The sequence below is a fragment of the Cervus elaphus genome, chromosome 4 (assembly GCF_910594005.1).
Source record: "Cervus elaphus chromosome 4, mCerEla1.1, whole genome shotgun sequence".
Classification (NCBI taxonomy): Eukaryota; Metazoa; Chordata; class Mammalia; order Artiodactyla; family Cervidae; genus Cervus; species Cervus elaphus.
The window spans coordinates 62,915,446-62,934,048 of record NC_057818.1 but is presented as its reverse complement, the minus strand read 5'-3'; the positions used below and the strand labels follow the sequence as shown (position 1 = coordinate 62,934,048).

The 18,603-nt window shown below is 43.8% G+C and overlaps 1 protein-coding gene across 1 annotated transcript in view; it reads left to right on the top strand.

The window, feature by feature from the left end:
• Window positions 1–13,642, top strand: part of LOC122689723 (zinc finger protein 331-like) — a 59,125-nt gene extending 45,483 nt beyond the window's left edge. Inside the window, exon 4 of the mRNA XM_043896402.1 lies at window positions 11,740–13,642. Coding sequence (XP_043752337.1) covers window positions 11,740–13,592 — 1,853 coding nt within the window. The 3' untranslated portion in view covers window positions 13,593–13,642. The remainder of the gene's footprint in view (window positions 1–11,739) is intronic.
• Window positions 13,643–18,603: the final 4,961 nt, after the last annotated feature.

Below are 18,603 nucleotides of genomic sequence, written 5' to 3'. Positions count from 1 at the left end.
CTCCCTCCTATCTAAATCGCTCACAGGATAGCTGACCCCACTTCACGACAGGCTCAGTTGCTATAGCCGTGACAACTCAGAGATGCGGAGAAAACCTTTTGCTAGTGCTCAGTTACCTGTTATGTGCAACTGCTTTGGAGCCTTTTGGTGTCCCTTGCTGCAACAGATGGAGCCGTGCCTTATCCATCATGCACCTGTCAACATTACAGTCAACCCTTGGAAAAATCCCTTACTCAACCATTAGCTAGAGCAATGTATAGATAGTCTATCCTATAGGCCGATCACCTTCTGCCTTCATAACCATGCGTGTATATCCAGGGTCCTGGGTGCCAAAAATGGTTCCCAGCTGTGTCCCCCACTGCCGCTACCTTTCCCCCACCAGAGGATCCAAACCCTGGGTGGGACCCCAACACCATGGCCTTGCCATCACGCCCCTGCACCTCCGTCCGTCTACGCCCAAATACCATGTAGATGTTACAACCCAGAACAGCGGTCTGTCTGCCAAATAAATGGGAAAACCTACTGGACAGGGACAATAATGCAGACAAATGAAATCACGGACCAACTTTGCCCTTCAAAATCAGGCTCTGCCTGTTGGTAGTATGACGCAGGTTATAGAGTTAACTCCCCGTTAAACCTTCGTCTGTACCAGATTCTCAACGCAACTCCTCACCTTCTATATGACACCAACCCCAGCTGGCCAGAGATTGCTGGCTTTGCTCATCCTTAGGAGCTCCACGGTATTTAGCTACACCAGTACCATTAAATATTGCAACAGCCATGGGAACTCTGACAGGTCCACCCTTACAAGGGCCAGTCTTAAGGGCAATTGAGTTAACTCAAAAGGCTCCAGAATGCTTTACAAATGATGGAGGAACTGAAGCTGTAGGCAATTTAGCCAGGGACGAATGTAATCAAACTGTAAAAGGTGAATGGCCCACTCATCTTGCCACAGACACAATATGGTGCCGCCCCATCAAGGCCTTTTCTTAGTTTGTGGGACAGGTGTTTACTTATGTCTACCAGTCAATGGATGGGTATCTGCACCTTAGCTTTCCTGGATCCCCAGATGAATATTGGCCCTAACAACCAGACTCTCACTGTACCTCTGACAGCACAGACCTGGTCCAAAAGAGCCATCCAGGTTAGCCAAACCAAATGGTTGGTTTGGAAGTTTTGTCTAGGGTAAGTATTGGAATAGGAGGCATGGCTCCATCAATCACCTTCTACCATACACCATCCAAGGACTTAACATGAAGGAGGAAACAGAACAGGCTCTATCTTGAAAGCAGGACTCCATCTTGGGCCGGACTGTGGACTTTGAGCTATATGCCTAGTATCTATGGAAACGACATATCAACTGGAAAACTAGGTCCCCGGAAGAGCCCCAGGGCTCTCCTTTGCCTAAAAGAATACCCTAATCATCTGTGTAACCGAATAGAGTAACACATTCTATTGCGCTTTTTGGGTATGACCACAGGCTTATTGGTCTTAACTACCTAGGCTTAACTACCTAGGCTTCAGGCATATGATTGCTGGTTAACTTTGATTGTATCATTCTTTTTCCTTTGTTCAGACTAGTTTCAGGGAACCTTATCCACTTAGGCTATAGAAGGTTTTCACAAAAACTGGTTGTGGTCCTTGGCTAAGAGGAGACTCTGCCTTGGCCCCGCCGGTGTAATGAAGTGCACTCCACTATCTGCGTTGTCCTTCCGAGTGAGTTTGTTTCCCAGAACGCATGGCTACAACACACAGGCAACATTGAGAGAGCAGCCACATCTTTAGTGGCCTTACAGGAGCAGCTAGATTTCTTGGCTGAGGTGTTTTTACAGAATGGGAGAGGGCTCCACCTACTGACAGCTGAGAAGGCGGGACTCTGCCTCTTTCTCTTGAACGAAGAACGCTGCTTTTGTGTAAACCAGTTAGGAATAGTCAGAGACATGGCCCAACAGCTAAGGGAATGAATCATGAAAAGCAGAGAGGAACTAGCAAATTCCTGGGGTAATTGGAACAGTACCTGGAGCTGGGAATTGTGGCTTCTCCCATTAACCAGTACTCTCTTCATGTCCTTTCAGGCCCTTTTTTTGGCCCTTGTATTCTCAAAGTTATTACCCAGTTCATCACGTCTCGAGTGGAATCCATAAAGTTACAGATGTTAATAGCTCAATATAGTCCCCTAAATGACGGGGAGCTCTGAATGTCCTATCAAACACGAGATGATGCTTTCTACAATGAGTGATAGAAGCACCAAGTGGGGGCAATGAAGAGGAAAAACTACAGATTTTTTTCATAGCCTCCTTCTCCTTCTGCCTCTGTAACTCAGCTTCCTTTTTGCAAAGTTATGATCACGAAGGTCTCATAATGTGAGGACTCACAATACTAGGAACTAGAATTAATCTAACTCATCCTTGTCCTCCTCTTTGCAATTGCCCTAGACCCTGCAAACCTGCAAACTCTCTTAATCATGCCTGTCCACGTATAAAAACTCTGTAACCCCTTTGGGGCTCAGAACTTGGAGTGTTAACTCCTCTGGGCCCCCGGCATAATAAACCTGAGTTCTCCAACTCTCCAAGAGTCGGTGCTTGGTTTCTCCAATGACCGAAACACTTCCAGCCTCCTGGTCTCTGAAGTTGCAGATCCCTCGCTTGCAGACAGGTGGTCACAGTTCAAATCATTTTGTGAAAACCTGTGTCCCCAGGCTGCAGAGGGTAGTAGAAAAACCTAGGTACTCAGGGTATCCTGTGTCTTCCCAAGTGGCACTAGTGATAAAGAACCACTTGTCAATGCAGGAGACACCAAGAGATACGAGTTCAATTCCTGGGTCAGGAAGATCCCCTGGAGGAGGGCATGGCAACCCATTCCCGTATTCTTCCCTGGAGAGTCCCCAGTGGCAGAGGAGCCAGGCGGGCTACAGTCCAAGGGGAGGCAAAGAGTCGGACTTAGCACGCTAAAGGCAAGGCATCTTTGGGAAGAATTCTGAGAGCAAAGCTTTGCAGGAACCCAAGGCCCCCAGGAGATTCCCACCAAGCACGCATTCCCCACCACCCCTCCCCCAAGGGCACAGGCAGAGGCAGTGGAGGGCCACACCCATCCTAGAAAGAGCCCCTCCCCAGGCAATCTGCCCGACTTCCTTTGTTTCTAGAATTTCCCGCCCTAATCCTCAGCTCCGGAGAGATCTCAGGAATGCGGAGTGTGAGGCTGCAGCTCAGGGCTCCTAAATGCGGGTCTTCACCCGCCGTGTTTCAAACACCCTCATAATGTAAGTCAGCTAGGCCAGTAGTCAGGCCCATTATCTCCCGTGAATTGTGCTGCGACCTGCTCTCTGTAATGCAAAAAGAAAGGAGAACTCCCAGGGGTGGTCTGCAAAGGGAATGCACCAAAGGTAAGCACCCAACACGGAATGTGATTAACATGTCAGATTAGTCTTGATTGCCACCTACCGATCAGAAACAGAGGAAGCCCAAAAAAGGCTCGAAAAGGGCAGCAGAGACCATAACCTTTTTTCTTCATTTTCACTGCAGCAGTTGCAGGTGAAAGAGCTGTGTGGAGGCCTTTGAAGGTATTTTCTCAACCTGTGGATGTGAGTTTGGGACATAACATCCCCAGAGAAGACTCAGAGCAGCAGGAAGAAGAGGAGGAAATGGCAGCTTCTCAGGTAAACGTCCTGTCCGGGTCTGGGGCTGGGCTGCTTTTCCTCCTGAAATGCCTGGACTGAGAACCTGCAAACCTTTAGTTCTCTGATTCTAAGTTTTCTCCCTGGGTGGTTTGTCGTTGTCTACTTCTTAGTTTTTCATTTTTTTCTTAGTATAGTGAAGAGCAGCTCTTTAGACTAACTTCTCCATTAAATCCCAGAGCCTGTTATCCATTGTCTGTATCCCGGCTTTCTCTAGAGCCTAATGAATTCTCAACATGAATTAGTGACGTTCAGTTGTTCACTATATGCCCTTTGGGCGAGATCAACACGGGGAGGCACTGCTACCAGAGACTGCCATTGGGATGTGGTCTGGTGTTAGGATCATAGTGAATTAGGGGAAATCGCGTGATGAGTTTACATGTGGGTGCAGCTTCAGCTCATTAGAGCAGGAGTTACAGACTGTCCTTATAAATAGAGTGAACTCAGCGGTCCACAGTTCTTCAGAAAAGTTTCAGAAATAAAAACGTTGCAGAGGCTGCTCTATATTGATAAGTGAGACTAACTACTTAAATGTAGTGTTAGGCTACAGATCAGGGAAGGCACATATGAAGTGAAATTGGCATAAAACAGTTTTTTAAAATATTTATTTATTTGGCTGCACCAGGTCTTCATTGTGGCAGGTAGGATCTTCAGTCATCCTTGTAGTTTTCAGGTTCTTTGGTTGTGACATGTAAACTCTTAGCTACAGCATGTGGGATCTGGTTTCCTGATGAGGAAAAGAATCAGAGCTCCATGCATTGGGAGCTCAGCGTCTTAGTCATTGGATCATCACAAAGTCCCCAAACTAACATTTTCTAATGATAGATTCAGATCATAGTTTCCATAATAGTGACAAAATACCCGTGCAGTGATAATGCATTCTTCCATGTACTTCTTGCCCCATGACTCATGTTCACTGGTTTAGGTGTTTCTGTGAGATTCCCATTCTATGGATTTGTTTTTTCCATTTGACTTGAACAAGTTTCTTGGAAAGAAAAAGTGAGGGATGTACCTAAACTGTCACAATTAATGGGGTAGTTTCATGTCTTCTTTCTTTCTTTCTGCTTTGGAAAATGAACACTCAGGTGTGTTCAGCAGAGATGCTGAGTTTTGGGAGTGGGGGTTTTCATCCCAAGCCCAGGTCTGATCTTTTCCAGTACACTCCATGCTCACATCACAGAGTCTCATCACAGTTTTGTATTTTCCAAAATGTTTACAGAAATCTTATTAATCATAATCTATGCTCAACTGTACTGAAATTCTAAATTCAGCTCAGTGTAAAAAAAAAAAATTAAGTCAGTGTAAATAAAGAATATCATCCTCAAACATTATGTACATTTTGAATCCATTCAAAATGACCTGACTTTAGTGACATGAAACTTTTCTCTCTTACCCTTAATGAGTATACAGCCCCATTGGAGTGTAGATCAGTACTCAGTGAGATGAACTGAGTAGGCTCTGGGAGTTGGTGTTGGACAGGGAGGTCTGGCGTGCTGTGGTCCATGGTGTCGTGAAGAGTCGGACCTGACTGAGCGACTGAACTGAACTGGAATGTATGTATGGAAATACTAACATGACCTGATCAATTATTTCTTCTTCTTCTTCTTCTTTTTCTGGTTAGTTTTTTTCATAGAACTTCTGTGGAAGGGAATGACTACCCACCCCAGTATTCCTGCTTGGTAATTTCTTGGACAGAGGAACCTGGCAAGTTAGAGTCCATGGGTCACAAAAAATTGGACATGCCTGAGTGATTAAACCTTTTCTTGGCTTTAGTATTCTTTACAGTTACAGAAACTTCTATCACCTTTTCTTAGCCTTGTCTCTGTGAATCTGTCTGTGTTTTATTAGTTAAAATCTGAAGTACATAAGCTGAAGTAAAGTTAAAGCTTTGCCATTTAATGGCTGTTTGTTAATATATGTCAATAGGTATAAGAGCAACATTACTGATATTCATTATTTCTAACTAACCTAATCTCTGAGGTGGGGAGGGAACCAAGCTTCCCCCACTCCTGAACATCGTCAAGAATTCCCTTCTGACTACTCCTGTTTCTCACGGGTGGAAAGGACCAAGCTTCCCCCACTCCTGCAAATTCAATGGATGACTGCCACTTGGGAAGGCTTCCAGACTATCCTATTAGGACCATTAAAATCTGTAAAACAGTTACAGTTCCAACTTAAGTATGAATTCTTACCTTACTATTCTATTTCATTACGGTTCAAAATCATCATTCATCGAGCAGAATTTTCAACATTTCTAACTCAAATAACCTTGCTAAAAATGTGGCACTTTGGCCCCACTTCAGAACTCTTGGCTCAGAATACACCTAAAAATTTTTTTTTTTCCTGTTTCTTTGATAAACAATTTATGTCACAGGAGTAGAACACCGAAAAATAAATATGCTAATGTTGCCCTGATGATTTTATAATTTCTCTTTCAGATGAGAATAGTTTCTCTAATGGCTTGTGGATCATAACTCATCCTCTTTTCTTCACATTAGAAATTGGGTAGAAAGGATTACTGTGTAAAAAAATATATTTTGTAATACCAGCCAAGCCACTAAATCACGACCAGGTCTCTGAACTTGCTGTTTCCATCTTGGGTCACATGAGGAAGTCTTCCCACGGTCCCATGCCCTCTGTACTTTGTATTTCAGGGACGGCTGACATTCCGGGATGTGGCCATAGACTTCACTCAAGAGGAGTGGGAATGCCTGGACCTCGGTCAGCGGGAATTGTACAGGGATGTGATGTTAGAGACCTACGGGAACCTGGCCACCTTGGGTGAGAATAACTGCCATCCAGAATCGCTTACCTACCCACTAGGTTTTGGTTCCTTCATTTCTAGAATGTCTTCTGAAATTTTCTGCTTCCCAGAGTAGTTCCAGATCTCTGCTTTCTAGGGGGAAATGAGTAACTGTGAGTTTAGAAAGAAAGGCTTCATGATGACTCGTTATGCTGGTGACATTTTCCTTCCTTGATGTACTCTGCCTCCTTCATTCTAGGTTAGTGGTAATTGTGTAAGTTCTGTGGTATTAAATAGGTGCACACTCTCTTAATTTCACATTGACACCATTTACTTTTGCCGTAGTACTACTTGACCAGAATCCCAGGATCTGATTGATAGGTGTTTGTTAGCATTGTATAGCGGCTTTGAATAAAGTATTTCTGGATATCGCTTTCTAGAACAAAATGCATTCTCGTCTCACCTGAATACATATTGGATTCGATACTGATGAATCTCTAACAACACAAAGTTTCCTTTCTCTGATCAACAGGGCTTGTCTCGAAGCTGGACCTGGTTGCCTTTCTGGAGCAACTGAAGGATCCCAGGAATATAAGGAGAATGGAGACAACAGCCATTTACCCAGGTAGGTATGAATGGATGGAGATGACTCAGGTGTGTGGTCCAAGAAGCAGCGAGGAACTCATCCTTTGTCACATGGCCTTGGAAGATTTGCTTCAGTGGAAATGTTTTTTGAAAACCTGGGTTTGTGTCTGCTACTGTCGTAGAAATGTGTCACCTGCCCCATTCTGTCTCTTAAATCATTCATGAATTTATCTCCAGCGATTAGTTTTCTCCACCACAGTGTGAACTAAAAGTCTCCTCTTGGCTTGTGACAAACTGCATTCATTCGTTGCTCTTCCATTGCTTGGGGGCCCTAGGAAAACTCTGCCCATTTCTGAGTAAATATGTGACAGTCCTTTTCAAGTTTCCTTCTACCTCTAGACAGAAATGTGTGAGTGGAGTGGTAGACAAACTGCCAAGCTTCTAGGAATACTGGGAATGGGTTTCTATTCTCTGGTTTACAATTTCCTATCCACTGGGAATGACACATAGGACCTTCTATATAAATTTCAAATTCAAGTAATTTTTCACTGCAGAAAGCAAAACCTTGTGAAAATGAAAGAATGTACATCTCAGGTTGACTTCAAAGTTTCTCTTTCACTTATGTGATCTCATATTAAATATCTTAAGTGTATTTGCCCTCATTCTAACTTGTTAAAATACTTTATTATATTCTATTACCTCATAGAATTTTAAAATAAATTGGCATAAACTTAGTGCATTTTCCACTATATTATTAATAGTTGATTCAAACTATGACAATTTTTAGGTTATATAAAGAAATCTTTTTTAAAAGTTCCAATTGGAATATAGCTGTTTTCCAATTTTGTACTCCTATACAGCAAAGATAATCAATCATACATATCAGTCAGTTCAGTTCAGTTGCTCAGTCGAGTCTGACTCTGCAATCCATGGTCTGCAGCAAGCCAGGCTTCCCTGTCCATCATCAACTCCCAGAGCCTGCTCAAACTCTTGGCCATCGAGTCAGTGGTGCCATCCAACCATCTCATCCTCTGTCGTCCCCTTCTCTCATCTTCAGTCTTTCCCAGCATCAGGGTCTTTTTCAGTGAGTCAGTTCTTCGCATCAGGTGGCCAGAGCATCAGAGCTTCAGCATCAGTCCTTCCAATGAATATTCAGAACCTATTTCCTTTAGGATGGAGTGGTGTGATCTTCTTGCAGTCCAAGAGATTCTCAAGAGTCTTCTCCAACACCACAGTTCAAAAGCATTAATTCTTCGGCACTCAGAGTTCTTCATGGTCCAACTCTCACATCCACACATGACTACTGGAAAAACCATAGCTTTGACTAGACGACCCTCTGTCAGCGAAGTAATGTCTCTGCTTTTTAATATGCTGCCTGCTTTGGTCATAGCTTTTCTTCCAAGGAGCAAGAGTCTTTTACTTTCATGGCTGTAGTCACCACCTGCAGTGACTTTGGAACCCAGAAAATAAAGTCAGTGCTTTCACTGTTTCTCCTGCCGATTGCCATGAAACGATCTGACTGGTCCCATGATCTTCGTTTTGTGAAGGTTGAGTTTTTCAGCGTTTTCATCGTCTTCTTTCAGTTTCATCAACAGACTCCTCAGTTCCTCTTCGCTTTCTGCTACAAGGGGGGTATCATCTGTACATCTGAGGTTATGAATATTTCTCCCTGAAATCTTGATTCCAATTAGTGCTTCATCCAACCTGATATGTTGCATGAAATACTGTGCATATAAGTTGAATAAGCAGGGTGACAATGTACAGCCTTGACGTACTCCTTTCCCAATTTGGAATCAGTCCATTGTCACATGTCCAGTTCTCACTGTTGCTTCTTGACATGCATACAGATTTCTCAGGAGGCAGGTACGGTAGTCTGGTTTTCCCATCTCTTGAAGAATTTTCCACAGTTTCTTGTGATCCTCACAATCAAAGGCTGTGGTGTAGCCAATAGCAGATGTAGTTGTTTCTCCAGAACTCTCTTGCTTTTTATATGATCCAGGGGATGTTGGCAATTTGATCTCTGGTTCCTCTGACATTTCTAAATCCAGTTTGAACATCTGGAAGCTCTCGGTTCAGATACTGTTAAAGCCTTGCTAGGAAAATATTTGAGCCTTTACTGTTTGAAATGAGGGAAATTCTGTAGTAGCTTGAGCATTCCTTGGCATTGTCTTTCTTTGTGATTGGAGTGAAAACTGACCTTTCCCAGTCCTGTGTCCACTGCTGAGTTTTCAACATTTGCTGGCTTATCTAGTGCAGAACTTTAGCATTATCATCTTTTAGGACTTGAAATAGGTCAGCTGGAGTTCCATCACTTCCACTAGCTTTGTTGGTCATCATGCCTTCTAAGTCCTACTTGACTTTGGATGCCAGGATGTCTGTTCCTAGGTGAGTGATCACACCATCGTGGTAATCTCGGTCATTAAGATCTTTCTTGTATAGTTCTTCCATGTATTCTTGCCAACTTCCCTTAATATCTTGTGCTTTTTTTAGGTCCATCCTGTTTCTGTCCTTTATTATTCCCATCTTTGCTTGAAATATTCCCGGTACCTCTAATTTTCTTAAAGAGATCTCTAGTCTTTACCGTTCTATTGATTTCCTTCCCATTTAGGTCTCCACAGAACAATGAGTAGAGTTCCCTCTTTCAGTCATAGTTTTAAAGTCTCTCTTCTTACTTAATTTCTTAAAACTAGTACTTTATTATGTTTATCTTATTTGCATTCAGCTTCCTTGGACACTGTTTATGTGTCGTCAGTCTCTGATTAGTTCTCTGTCACTATCATTTATGATTTTTAGATTGAAACATCTAATAGACCATTCTCAGAAACTAGTGTGGCAAGAAGTGGATTTAAGAATTATTAGGTATATAGAATTTGTGAAAGTGTTTGCTGTCTCCACTTAACATGACTAAAAGCAGGAAGTAATCATTAGATTGCCTATCACCTCTGAATTCAGTGGTGCCTGGAGGTTTATATCTTGTTTCTTCCCCTCTAACCTATTTCTTTGCCATGTCATTTTGTCCATCATTCTGTTTGTGGTCTCTGGTTTGAAGGCTACAGGAACCTAGTTAGCATTCCTTCTGGTGTCTGCACCTTGGTGGGTGAGGTTGGTCCCAAGGTTGGTGCCCTCATCCTCTTGATCTGGGCTTTGATTGCTGTTAACCGTGCCCAAAGCCTGCTGTGGATATTCAGGGCTGTTTCCCCATTGTTCTGTGGTTGTTAGTGCCCTCTCTCTGGTGGTGCCTGCTCCCTGCATGGTGGAATAGAGCCTCCAGATCTGCGTCTTAGCTGTGATTCTGATCTGTGGTGCGAGGCAGGTGGGACTGGAGCACCCGCACATGGAGAAGTCACTGAGTATTACTCCTCTGGGGATGTTCACTCAGGATGTGCTCTGGTTCCCCCTCCCATGCGTTCTGCAGGCCCTCATGTGATGTAGTGTAGGCACTGCTCTTGGCCCCACCTTAACCATGGGCATGATGGCACATGGCCCTGGATGTTCACAGATGTTGTTTTCACAAGGTCACCAGCATAGATTCAGTGAAGTCAGGTCCTGGGATTGCATTCAGCGTGGAGCTGGACCTGCTGTGGTGCTCTGGGGCAGCTCAGGCTCTGTCCTGGCCCAGGCCCCTTGTGTGGGAGCCCACAGAGTCTACAGCAGCTAGAGCTGCCCCTGCCATGACTGAGAGAGTGCTGGTAGGTGATTCAGATGCTCTGTAGGGGCTGAGGTTACACAGCCTGCCGTGGGTGTGAGACCGTGGCTTCTGTTGCTGCAGGGAGAGGTGTCAGCTTTTCTTGTTCATCCCTGGGGCTCAGCTGTGCTTTCAACTCCATCTGAGCGTGTGGGCAACTCACAGGTGTCTGCTCCTGAGCTGCCCCAGAGCACAGGAGTCTGCTGATTGTGGAGGAGGTCGATGGGGGAGGCCGTGCCTGGGGGCTCAAAAGTCCTACGTGGGTGGAGGTCTTCGTAGTCCTTGGCGAGCAGGGTCTGGCACAAAGGACAAGGGATGCAATGGGCTTCTTCTTTGGGCATCACTCCCCAATGCCACTCCGCTCTCTGGTGGTTCAGGCTTCCACCACAAGCATCCTGCTTGCAGAGCTCCTCCCACAGTCCTATCCCTTCAGCATGTTTCCTCACAGCCAACCTCAATCCTCTGCCTGGGTCTGCTGTCCGAACCCCACATTTCAGCACCCAGCCCTTGTCTGCAGTGGTGGACATGCCTCTCAGGCTGGGTGGGCAGGGCTGGGGTCAGGACCCTGTCTGCAGGTCTCTCTCTCTCCTGCTGCCACAGACTGGTTGCCATGTTCTCTCCCACAGAGAATGAAGCTCTCCTTCTGTCCAAACTGAGCCCCTGATGAGGGGCTTCCCCGGATGTGGAGACCACTCCTCAGTTTCATGTCCCCCCAGGTTGCAGGCCCCATCCCACTTCCTCTTCCTTCTTTTTTCTCGTGTCCTACCTGGCTCAGCAGGAATCTTTCTTGTTTCTTTAGACTTCGAGGGGTCTCTGCTAGTGTTCAGCTGGGCTCTGTGAAAAGTTTTCCATTTCTGATTCGTTTGTTGAGACAGAGATGGTCTCCACATCTGCATAATCCTCTGGCATCTTGATGCTTCCATCTCTATTTTATTTTATTTTTTTATCTCTATTTTAGTTTTAAACTAGCTATGGTCATCGATTTTCTCTAAATGTTTAAAGATATTCAGTGAGAATAGCAGGGGAAATTACTTGTTATTTGATATCTTTCAGCCTTGTCTGCACAAGACACCCAGGATTTGATGCCAAAGAATCCAGCATTAGAAGATGTATTCCCAAAAGCAAACCTAGGAATATATCAAATATTTCACCTCAGAAACTTACATTTAAGGAAAGTCTGGGAATATATATCGGTATATGAAAGACAGAGAGGATGTTTATATGGACATAAAGAAATGGAGACAGTTACACAGATTTCTAACATTACTGGAAAAAGAATTGAGCGACCTGAGTCACGTTGGGAAAAACACCCACTTCAGTCTTCAACATTTGCCAAGATGTGTAAGTGTTTAAGAAAAGATTTTCATCCTTTTTTGAAACATACATGTTCTCTAAAACGAAACATGAAATATCTGGGAGGTAATCTTGTCTCTACTGCAAATACTCATTCAAACAATTCTGAACATAGGCTTCGACTCAACATACATTCAAGCATGTCTGAACACCTACAATTTAACAGTGAGTGGGAAAACTCACAGTCTAATCAATTTGAGGGATCCGTGAGCAGGGGCTCATTTTTCTTCCCCCAACAGATATTTTCTCTCCATTCCAAAATGTATAATGTTGATGATACTGGAAGAGATGCAATCCAACCATCATTGTTCAATACATATTGTGATATGGTCAGTACACAACAACTTTCCGTGTGTAATAAAATGAGTCAGACCTTAAGTAAGAGCTCCAGCTTCAATAATTACAAGAGTATTTCTGGTGGACTGAGAAGGTATTCAGGCAATGAACCTGGGTATATAGTTGAAGGAGACTCCAACCTTAAGAAACATCAGGGACCCAAATCTTCTAACAAGGATTCTACAAGTAATACATGTAGAAATGCCTTTGATCAAATGTCAGGTTTTTCTCTCGATAAGAGAACTTGTCCTGAAGAGGGGACTTGTACTGAATATGGTATGGTTTTTAATCACTCTTCAGAACTTATTCAACCACAGACTGTTCAGAACTCACAGAAAGAAAACAAGTGTAAGATATGTGGGAAACTGTTTAGTAAATCATGCCATCTAAGTAGACATAAGAAAATTCATACAGGAAGGAAACCTTTCCAATGTACACAGTGTAGCAAACTGTTTAAGCATCGCTCACTTCTTACTAAACATCAGCGAATTCACACTGGAGAGAAACCTTATAAATGTGCAGAATGTGGCAAAGCCTTTATTTACAACTCACATCTTATTGAACACCAGCGAATTCATACTGGAGAGAAGCCTTATAAATGTAAAGAATGTGACAAAGCCTTTAGTCGTCCCTCACGTCTTGCTGGACATGAGCGAATTCATTCTGGGGAGAGACCTTACAAATGTCAAGAATGTAACAAAGCCTTTATTCAATACTCACATCTTACTCGACATCAGCGAATTCATACTGGAGAGAAGCCTTATAAATGTAAAGAATGTGACAAAGCCTTTCCTCGTCCCTCACATCTTACTGGACATGAGCGAATTCATTCTGGGGAGAGACCTTATAAATGTAAAGAATGTAACAAAACATATATTCATTGCTCAAATCTTACTCGACATCAGCAAATTCATTCTGGGGAGAGACCTTATAAATGTCAAGACTGTAACAAAGCCTTTATTCAGTGCTCACATCTTACTCAACATCAACGAATTCATTCTGGGGAGAGACCTTACAAATGTCAAGAATGTAACAAAGCCTTTATTCAGTACTCACATCTTACTCGACATCAGCGAATTCATACTGGAGAGAGACCTTATAAATGTAAAGAATGTAACAAAGCCTTTACTACGAATTCGGCCCTTACTCAACATCACCGAATTCATACCGGGGATAGACATTATAAATATACAGAATGTGGCAAGGCCTTTTTTTAACATTTCTAGTCTTACTAAACATCAGTGAACCCATACTGGGGAGAGACCGTATAAATATACAGAATATGGCAAAACCTTTAATCGGAACTCAATTCTTACTACACATTTGCGAGTTCATACTGGAGAGAAACCTTATAAATGTACAGAATGTGGCAAAGCCTTTAGTCATAGTGGTAATCTCACTAAACATCTGAGAACACACACTGGAAAGAAACCCTCATAATGGAACAAGTGATGGAAGAGGTTTGCCCTGAACATGCATCTGAAAACACAAGAGTTTATGTAAGAAACCTATGGGAATGATGTAACAAATATGTAGAAAGGTTGTTAACCAAAAGTTAAATCAAAGTAAATATCAGAGATTGCATACGAGAAGGCATTTCATCACTTTTGTTTTCAGAAGTTTCTCTGAAGGAGGATGACTGTAGGGAGTACTCCATAGTTAAAACACACAGAAGATGGATGTATTAGCATGAATCATGAGATGAAGGTTTATGGTTAGAAAGTTACAATTCTTAGCAATGTATGTATTCTTGTTAGTAATGACATGATTTGAGATTATTTGAAGTGAATATAATTCAGCACTCAAATAATCCATACAGTGCTCACCAGAATCCTTGTCTTGGTTTGAATGGATGAATCCACACTCAGCCTAGGGAGTCCGAGGCACTTTACTCAGGGTAACTTATAAAAGCTGAACTGCAAGTACTCCTGTTTTCTCTGCCTGATTCCAGCTTTGACCTCTCTCAGAAACTCCTGCCCTAAATCCTCCCCTACAGAGAGGTCTTAGGTGTGGTGAGTGTGAGGCTTTGAACTCAGGACTCCTGAACATTGGTTTTGGGGAGGAAACATCAGAACAAAATGGGATTTGCTGATGACTCCTTTCATGGCCCCACTGTAGACATGCAGATTCATAACTTCTTAGAGTGGGGACCTGGGCACCAGGGATCCGTATTCATTGAAATGGTTCAGAAAGAATCTTTAGCCAATTGGTTTCCATCTGGTTTCCCATCAGGATCATGTGACCAGTGTCAGGAAATGACCTCACTGATGCCCTCCCAACAGAGTTCTATTTTGGTCCTGTGGGAGCATCAGTGTGATGTGTTGTATGTGCTCCAGGGGATCCTAAGGGGAGGCCCGGGATAAGGACTTGGCTCCTGGTCCACTTGTGAGAGCTGAGGCCCAGCTTCAGCCCCAGGAGAGGCCGCAGGGTTGGTCTAGCTGGATTTGGACCAGGGAAGTCAGTCAGCTCACACCGTCTGTGTGAGCAGAGTGTTAGCAGCTATCTCTGGGGAGAAAACAATCAATAAATTAGCTCACAGGCTGGTCTCCAGGTAGGAATTGATTGTTCCTGAATCTCTCCTGAGACAGAGGACAGGAGAGGTTGTTCTTCTCAGCTTTTCAAGGTCTTTCTGTCTAGTGAGAGAGTCATTTCCTAGGCAGGTTGAGAAGAAGCTTGGGGGTCCCCAAGAAAGAGGGGTCTGGAATTCTTAAGCAAGAAGAAAGGACAAACTTTTTTTCTTTCCTCTACATTCCTTAGGGTTATATAACAATAATGTATCCTGAAAAAAAAAAAATGTATCCTGCTTGAGGACAGTCTCTGGATTAAACCTTCTGGCTAATCCTGTTATTTTAAAATGTAAATTATAGAAGTAAATCTGGTGAGGTCTTTACAACCTCCAGACATTCTTTGGATTCATTGGAGAGTATGTAACTCCATGGCTAACACTAGCAAGCGGATACTGTTTCTGCCCCCTTCTGATGTCTATGTCAGAAGCTTTCTCTGTCTCCTTTATACTTTAATAAAACTTTACTGCACAAAAGCTCTGAGCAATCAAGCCTTGTCTCTGGCCCCAGATTGAATTCTCCAGAGGCCAAGAACCCCAGTGTCTTTGCGTGATTCAGCAACAACCTTTCATCTTGGGGGCTTATCTGGGATTCTTCAGATCAAGGTAAGGATGCTTGGAGCTCTAGTTCTCCTAGCGAACACGTTTTCTGCTGTACTTGACTAACTCTTTGGTGTGCTTGCGTGAATGAATGAAATGCCCTGCATGAAGCAAGCGAACTGCTCTGCGGCTCTGTGGTGACCTCATAGGGCTGATGGCAGAAAACTGTCGGGGATTTTTACCAACCTGCCAATGCCAAGAGATACCCAACGTCTCCTTGGGGACTGACCAGAGATAGGCTAAGCATGTGGACTGAACTCTCCTTTCTCGGTCAAACTTTTTGGTCTCTTTGGCCATTTCATAACTCCTTGCAAATTAGATGGAGGATAGGAGACAAAGAGGTAAAGAAAAGCAGGTTTCTCCAATCTCTCCCTGGGATCATATACACAGAGCAGCCAGAGAGATTGAGGAACAGCCACACATGAAGAGGCTGTCTTCATGAAGCACCTACTGGGAGAAATAATCAGTATAAGCCTTTTTCTTATCAAGAAATACAAGAAATCAAGGAAGATTTGGGAGAGTATTTAGAGGACCCAGAAAAATATATTAGAGCTTTTAAAGATGTTTCTCTGCTTTATGACCTTACTTGGAAGGATGTGATATATATCTTGGGACAAATGCTGACTCCTGACTCAAAAAAGTTTTGGGAAAAGCAGTTGCTTATGGAGATGAACTGCTTGGTAATGAATCAGTAGGGAAGAGGGAGATAACTGCCCTCCCCACTGGGAATGAGGTGGTCCCAATTACAGAACTAGACTGGGACTACAACACAGCTAAAGATGGGATCAGAGTCATTTTGTCAGATATATTCTTGAAGGACTCAGGCAGGGGTGTGCTACACCTTTAAGGTAAAGTCGCTTAGTCGTGTCCGACTCTTTGCAACCCCATGGAATGTAGCCTACCAGGCTCCTCTGCCCATGGGATCTTCCAGGCAAGAGTCCTGCAGTGGGTTGCCATTTCCTTCTTCAGGGTATCTTCCTGACCCTGGGATTGAACCTGGGTCTTCAGCATTGCAGACAGACGCTTTACCATCTGAGCCACCAGGAAGCACATTAAAGTAAGCCTTTAAGCTATGGCAAATTGGCAGACATAGAACAGGAGGAGAAGGAAGCTGCTGGTAAATTCTTAGATAGACGGAGAGAAGCAGATTCACTGAGATTGATCCCAAAAGTGAAGAGGGAAAAGTGATCTTAAAGGATAGATTTCTCACTCAGTCTAGATACCAGCCATTAGCTATTAAAAACGGGCATATGGACCAAATCAGTCTTTAGATAATCTGTTCCAACTGGCTCAGACAGTCTATTATGGTAGGGATTATGAGGAAAAGAAAGAAAGACAGAAAAAGACAAAGGAACAGGTGGAAGCCTTCGCAATGGCTATGAAAACCCTTCTTAAACAGCCTGAGAAAGATGCCCAGAGGGACCCAGGTGAAAAGGGATGGAGTTGCTATTACTGTGGAAAGGAGGGGCACCTCAAGCGGGATTGCCCTCAGGCATCTAAGCTGCCCCCAGTTCCATGTCCAGTCTGCAAAGGACCACACTGGAAGAGAGACTGCCCCCAGAGGCGTAGGTCTCAGGGGTCGGACTCTCAAGACAATCAGGACTGAAGGTGCCCAGGGGTCCCCACACAAGCTCCCATCCTAATTACACGTGAGGAACCCCAGGTATTAATAACTGTGGGAGGCCAATCTGTCGATTTCCTTTTAGATACTGGGGCAACTTACTCTGTGTTCTGAAACCCCTGGCCCACTATTTTCCCAATCTGCTTCTGTAATGGGACTGTCTGGACAAGCCAAAAGATGGACCAGATAATCTATGTGAGCCTACTTCTGCTGACTGTAAAAATCCTGAGTCTGCCGTTTGATCCTCAAGACAATGTCCTCCCGTCCTGGGCTCATTCCTACTCTGAATTCCACAATCAGTCTAACTGCTGGGTCTGTGGAGTGCCCCCCTCTTCATCAGTGGAAGGCCTCCCGTGGCGGACATGTCCACTTCAAGGAAAAGACTCTCCAAGTCTGCAAATACCGTCAATAATAATCACATGTGATGCCTCATCTTAAACTGATGACATCTAACAACCTTAAGCTGGACTGATGTAACTATAGACATAACCTGACTTTTCATTTTGATTTTAACTTGGTTTAATGACTGTTTTGCCTGTAACTGTATCATGGGATTTTCTAACCGCCTAAAAGCCTTTAGTTTAGAAATGGTTGTCTAAGCTTCCTCATAGGAGGGAGCCTAGACACAGCCTCCTCCAACTATTACTGGGGGCCCCTGAATCAGAGACCCTCAATACGAGGCTTAGGAGAATACATTGCCTCAACAACAATTTAGGGACCACACCCCTTAACAGCAGAAGTTGTTATGGAACGGAAACGATGCCCCTTTCCCTTGGCAACACAATTCTAAAAGAAAGTTGGGGGGGGGGGGGTGGGTATAAGAGAGTCATTTCCTAGGTAGGCTGAAAAGAAGTCCAGGGGTCCCCAAGGAGAGAGGTCTGGAATACTCGAGGAAGAAAGGACAAACTTTTTACTTTTTTCCCTCTACATTCTTTAGGATTACATAATAATAGTGAATCCTGCCTGAGGACAGTCTCTGGATTAAACCTTCTGGCTAATCCTGTTATCTTAAAATGTAAATTATGGGAGTAGATCTGGTGATGTCTTTACAACCTCCAGACATTCTTTGGATTCATTGGAGAGTATGTAACTCCATGGCTAACACTAGCAAGCGGGTACTCTTTCTGCCCTCTTCTGATGTCTATGTCAGAAGCTTTCTCTATCTCCTTTATACTTTAATAAAACTTTATTCCACAAAAGCTCTGAGCGATCAAGCCTCGTCTCTGGCCCCGGGTTGAATTCTTCTCCTCTGGAGGCCAAGAACCCGGGCGTCTTTGGGTGATTCAGCAACAGCCTTTCAGTAGGAGTGGTGGTTGCAGGTTAAAGAGCTCTGTTGATGCCCTCCAAGGTATTTTCTCAAAACTCAGAAGTGCGTTTGCAGCATAACATCCCCAGAGAAGACAGAATAGGAGGAGGAAGAAGAGGAAACGGCAGCTTCTCAGGT